The sequence below is a fragment of the Adiantum capillus-veneris genome, chromosome 5, assembly GCF_014529385.1.
Source record: "Adiantum capillus-veneris isolate H3 chromosome 5, ASM1452938v2, whole genome shotgun sequence".
In the NCBI taxonomy this organism is placed as follows: Eukaryota; Viridiplantae; Streptophyta; class Polypodiopsida; order Polypodiales; family Pteridaceae; genus Adiantum; species Adiantum capillus-veneris.
The window spans coordinates 121,022,911-121,028,325 of NC_140935.1; the positions used below are offsets into that span (position 1 = coordinate 121,022,911).

At 42.3% G+C, this 5,415-nt stretch overlaps 1 protein-coding gene across 5 annotated transcripts; it reads left to right on the top strand.

Moving 5' to 3' along the window:
• Nucleotides 1-1,068: 1,068 nt before the first annotated feature.
• Nucleotides 1,069-4,667, top strand: LOC147458008 (soluble inorganic pyrophosphatase 1-like). 5 transcript variants are annotated; one of them, XM_086512762.1, is made up of 9 exons: nucleotides 1,069-1,303; nucleotides 2,206-2,408; nucleotides 2,483-2,511; nucleotides 2,917-2,982; nucleotides 3,063-3,170; nucleotides 3,284-3,349; nucleotides 3,950-4,070; nucleotides 4,259-4,340; nucleotides 4,423-4,667. In XM_086512762.1, exons 2-9 carry the CDS (start codon nucleotides 2,231-2,233, stop codon nucleotides 4,463-4,465), a joined length of 693 nt encoding a protein of 230 aa, XP_086368888.1. In that variant the 5' UTR covers nucleotides 1,069-1,303; nucleotides 2,206-2,230; the 3' UTR covers nucleotides 4,466-4,667. The 5 variants fall into 5 exon arrangements, with proteins under 5 accessions (XP_086368888.1, XP_086368887.1, XP_086368891.1 ...); XM_086512761.1 differs by having other exon boundaries at nucleotides 1,124-1,303; nucleotides 2,209-2,408; XM_086512764.1 differs by lacking the exon at nucleotides 1,069-1,303 and adding an exon at nucleotides 1,814-1,987.
• The last annotated feature ends 748 nt before the right edge of the window (nucleotides 4,668-5,415 follow it).

Consider the following 5,415-nt stretch of genomic DNA (forward strand, 5'->3'; position numbering starts at 1 on the left):
AAACCTTTTGTATCGAGATCCCATTCGATGAAGGTTAGTGGATAGTGCATGACCTATAGCCTTAATTTCTTGTGAACATATAAAATTAGGTTTGATAGTTGACTCTATGAGCCAGTTTTTCAAAACTTGAGATCTGATGGGGTCAACCAATTCTTCTACCCCAATACCCAAGATAAGGGCAAGCAGATTAGTGAAGGAGAAGCATTTGCTGATCAGCTACTACAGGAACATGACAATCAAGTAAAAGCTCAAATAGCCTTGGATCCTGATAAATCATTGATATCTTTATGACATAGGCAGAAGAAGAGAGCCTCCCTATGCCTCCAACCACTTCTTCAAAGAGAAAAAAGGAGTCCTGTAAAGACCCACTAGGGCCTCCTTTGTCCTGGCCAAAAAACTGAAATGCCCTCAGATCAAGGTTGGTAGGGCAGTGTTTTGATAGCGTCATTCCCCAATTGTCTTATAGTGCAAACGATGCCCCTACTACTCTTACTCTACCAGTTTTAAACGAGTTGGCAAAACTCTATCATCGCTCTCTTTATCGTGAGGTATCCTCTGTCGTTCTTTCTAGCACGACCAACTAGTCAGTGACAACCTTGCAATCGAATAAATGTGAAGAAGCCAAGGTTGCTTTTATCAGGAAAAACCTTGGTCGTAGTGCATGCAAAAGTGCTCGGAGTCACGTAAAATTATGCCATTTTGTATCGCCAAACCCTGCTGTAGGTATTCTCCTTGTATTTAAATCGGTTGAATGAATTTAACGAAAGCATCTTCAGAAGGCAGGTACGAAAGAGAGAAGAGGAAATGAGGGGCGTTAGAATATCCTAAGCAGGTGCTGATGGGGTGTTCTTTTCGATATTCGTTCACGTTTCACAGAGTTCAGTCCTTTTAGGCGCCAGGGTGGAAGGCGCAAGCGCGTTGAGGCCCCGCCGCCATAGCCAACGAGCTTTGTCCGAGAGAGGGAGAGAGAGGGGTTGTTGGAGATCTTTGGGAAGCCTTTTGCTTCTACTTAGGCCTAGAGCGTGGTCCCCTTCCAAGTTCCAACGGACCTGTAACGTGGACTCGATCTCGCTTCACGTTTCCCAACTGCATTTTTTCGCCAAAAAAGTCCCTCCACCCATCTGCTTCTTCCCAGCCTCCAGCGTGCATCGCCTTTACACATACATTTCAGCACCTGTAGAAGACCTGGTAGATGATGCACTTTCATTATTATTAGCCTCAGCGGATGACCTTGCTGCCATACCTCCTCTTAGCGGCATTGTCTTCTCTCGGGAGTTTGGGGAAACTTGCAGCACGAGCAGAGGTAAGGATCTCAAGCTACCTTTTTCATGCCTGTGTTTGTTCTGAGTTCCGATTCTCAGGGTATCCTTCTTTCGTAAAATTTTGTGCCTTGATTTGTGCTCAAGCCATATCATCTTGCGACATGCCGACAACCAACTCAGTACCCCCACAATCTGTGGTCTGGATGCTGCTATGGCTCCGAATCCAACTCGCTTATGCTGTCAGTTTGTCTGGTTATTTTCCTTCCATTTACGTTCTACAAGCCTACAACCTATATCTTTCCGTTGTGAGTTTTGAGAGGGGCAAAGGAGGAAAACTGAAGCTGTTTTTCCTGCTTGACGGCATTTTTAGCTTAGCTAGGTCCATGTGGTTCGAGGTCGGTTGGAAAAAGGTTGAGTAGGTCAGTGAACTTCAGGGTAGAGACGTCGTTAAAGGTAAGTAATGGCATTGCGTGCTTGCCAACTCGATGCGCGAAAGAAGAGACGCCTTTTAAAAGTAGCTTTGGTTCCCTCATTTTCGCCATAGTCGCCTCCACCACGTGTATTCCAGCTTTCCATCTCGCCTTTCCTTTGTCTGCTGCATTCCCTGCGCCAGAGAGTCTATTTTGTCGCATCGCTCTCGCTTTGTCGGCTTGCAAATCGAGATCTCTTTTGTTTTCTTATTTTGTTTGCGACAGTCTCCATTTTGTGGCAAAGCCGAGGGTCAGGTCTGATCCCTTGCATTTAGTTACGTTACTGTTTGATTAATGTTTCAAATGGGTTGTTTTGGCAAGTTTTACTTGTGCCTGAATCTGTCGATTAGTTTCTGCAGTCTTGATCGGTTGACCTTCCCTTTCCTTGGGTAGCGTGCGGTTTTTTGTCCAGTTTGCATGAAAGATCTTTCCAAAGCAGGAGAGCTTAAAACTTATGGTTCTGTGGTTTTCAGCAGTAAACCTTCATTTTGGTGAGAGATGAGCTCAGAGAACGGCACGGCTGTGCCAGCTGAAGCTGAACGCAAGGTATCATGGACTGACAATGGTTCCCTGGGAAAAGGTTCACGTGTCCCCCACCCACCTCTGAACGAGCGGATCCTTTCCTCTATGACTCGTCGTGCTGTTGCTGCTCACCCTTGGCATGATCTAGACATTGGTAATGCTGTGGGTTGCAGAGTTACTGAACATTCCACCATTCCTTTTGCTTATATTAAAGTTCGTCTTTTGCAGGGCCTGGAGCTCCCGCTGTTTTCAACTGTGTAAGTTGGTTCTGCTTTGTAAAGTGCGAGAGAGAGCTCTTGGATTCGTGAAAGCATTTTGTTGTTTTACCTTATTTAGTGGTTGTTTAGTAATCTCAATGATTTACTGATTATGCACTTTGTACTACCATTTCTTGGTCATGTTTTCTGAATGCAATGTACTCTTTCAACAGCTTGAAATTTTTTATGCTATTACTTTCTAGTTGTATCATACTATGGTTTCGCCAGGATTCAGTAGTCTTTCAGGTGGGGGAAGATGTGACCAGTTGTTTTCCTTGTGGGAGGGCTTTTGCATTTGAGAACAAGCACCAAAACAGCAGCTTGGCAAGGATCCATAGTATAAACGCGTAGTTTGGCAACATTTTATTTTTTCATGTTCTCATGCTCATTTTAGTTGTATTTTAGGTGGTTGAGATAAGTAAGGGGAGCAAAGTGAAGTATGAATTGGATAAGAAAACCGGTCTGATCAAGGTAGGCTTTACTTTCTGGTTGGGTCAACCGGTTAGGTCCTTTTGAATATATATCGTAACTGTGGTTATTTTATCTGACAGGTTGACAGAGTCTTGTACTCCTCAGTTGTGTATCCTCACAACTATGGCTTCATTCCACGCACTCTGTGCGAAGACAATGATCCCATGGACGTCCTTGTCCTCATGCAGGTTCTTACGTTTGTCCTTTGTTGGTTTGTGAGTTTGACATTGGCCGTTGCATGTGTTTGTGGCTTCCTTCGTGTTTTCTGTGAAAACTTTTGATATTATACTTGTATGAGCAGGAACCTGTTCTTCCGGGATGTTTTCTTCGTGCTAGAGCAATTGGGCTCATGCCCATGATCGATCAGGTATAAGTTCCATGAATGCTATCTTCATATTATGCCAAAATTTTCAGCTTAGGGGTGAATAGGCACAAGTTTCTTTGATGATTGTCTCCCTTGACAATACTATTCATGGTTTGGATTTGCTACAGCTGTAACAAGTAATTTTTCATTAGATGGCTACAAAGTTCCATTTTTTTCATCACTGTAGACGGACTGTAATCTATAAATTCTTCGGGCCTTGAGTGATCTGATCATTTCTTATTGATCTGATACACATACAGTGTGACGTTGGGCCCCTGTGGTTTCCATTATAGTAGTAGAAACAAGGAAAGTTAGGCAGCTGTCTTCTTTTCTAGTTTCTTTAGAATGTGTAGGCTTTTATGTGGGCTAGTTCAGATTTTGCGTAATGATTATGTGCTGTAGACAGATTGCTCAGTTTGTCTTTTTTCTGGACCATTGATGGTCTTGTGTGGCTAGTTCTGATTGTTCCGTTATGTTTCTGTGCTCAAGACAGATTGCTTAGTTTGAATGTAAGAGGTGCTGTAGGTTTAATCTAGATGTTTAGTTCTTTTAATCCTTTCTGGCTATTGTTTTTATTGTATTGTGCCTGTCCTCTTTGTGCAGGGTGAGATGGATGACAAAATAATAGCAGTTTGTGAGGATGATCCTGAGTTTCGACAATGCAAGGACATCAAGGATCTTCCATCTCATAGACTGGCTGAAATTAGGCGTTTTTTTGAGGACTGTATCCTTACTGCATAGGGCATTTTTGTTTCTAACTCTGATTTAACTGTAGTATCAGGAGTTCAAATGCTTTGAATAAGTTACCATTTGCGCAGTTAATAATTTGTATCTAGAGATTTCAAGGTGTAAGCATTATCTGTATTTATGTTATGGGCCTTTTGTATTTTGCTTAACCTTTGTGTAATCCAGATAAGAAGAACGAGAACAAGGAAGTTGCAGTGAATGATTTCCTTCCGTCAGGGAAAGCATGCGAGGCAATCCAACATTCAATGTGGGATTTTAATACATCTTTTTTTATCTTGAAGGTCTGTCACCTTATGCTTTGATGATTAATCTTTGAAATGGTGTTGCAGGGACTTGTATGCGTCATACATTGTTGAAACTCTCAGACGATGAACGATGAAATATCTGTACAGGCGCCTTTTCTGCAATGTGGGCTATAAGGAAGCAAGTCGAAAATTACGTAGTGTTTTTCTTGAAATGCAGCCAATATGAATTTTGTATGGTATGGGCATAACACCACTCTATCTAAAATGTCTGCCAAGGCTACCTTCAGCTCATAGCTGAGCATTAACAAATAGAGTATTACTATTCTATCTATGTGTGCGTCATGCCATTCACATTGTCTATGGCTCTTTAATTTCCTGTCAAATGGCTTTTCCTTTTTCATCCCAGAGTATGAAACGTGTTGGTATGGTTTCCAGTAAGTTGGTTAGAACTTTGGTCCTTAAATCGGATTGTTGGTAGGTCATGATTCTCATGCGGTATGACTTCTAACTGGCGAATTATCGTAGTCTTTAAGGTTTTGAAGCAGAACTTACTGCTCTTTTCATCCAAGAGTCAGCTTTTTTCGGACATATTTCAATTCTGCGAGAGGCACATGAGTAGTGTGATGTAAAGCATGTGGAATAGCACTTTTGTCATTGTGATCATGTGGAATTATTGCATGTTGATTTATTGGTTACGTCCACAGTTGCGGAACGCCTCCTAAAAGCTTCCTGCATTGTGCCGGCTCTCTTGGTACTAGGGGCAGAAGATGAAAACGAGCAGCATTATGTTTCTCTTATTTTAATGCATGCGCAAAGACCAATTGTCCAAGCTCCACATTTTCAACAAGGACCTATAAGAGCCAACGAGATTGGAGTATAACCAGATCATTGCATAGTCTTGATTACTCGCATAGCTTTGCTAAAATGCCCTGTCCGCCAAAAGGTCAACAATGTAAGGATAGTGCTCTGTCTTGTATAATGCCAAGGCACATGCCTTCAAGGTGCAAGCAGAGGTGATTGCATTTAGAGAAAGGTCTTCCCTTTGCATATGGTTAAAATACCCAATCAACGTGTTGT

What these genes read in the sequence shown, in the direction of transcription:
- LOC147458008 (XM_086512762.1), top strand. Translation starts at nt 2,231, where the DNA reads ATGAGCTCAGAGAACGGCACGGCTGTGCCAGCTGAAGCTGAACGCAAG. An exon ending in TTGGCATGATCTAGACATTG is followed by an intron (nt 2,409 to 2,482) that starts GTAATGCTGTGG and finishes CGTCTTTTGCAG; the next exon opens with GGCCTGGAGCTCCCGCTGTT. An exon ending in CTCCCGCTGTTTTCAACTGT is followed by an intron (nt 2,512 to 2,916) that starts GTAAGTTGGTTC and finishes GTTGTATTTTAG; the next exon opens with GTGGTTGAGATAAGTAAGGG.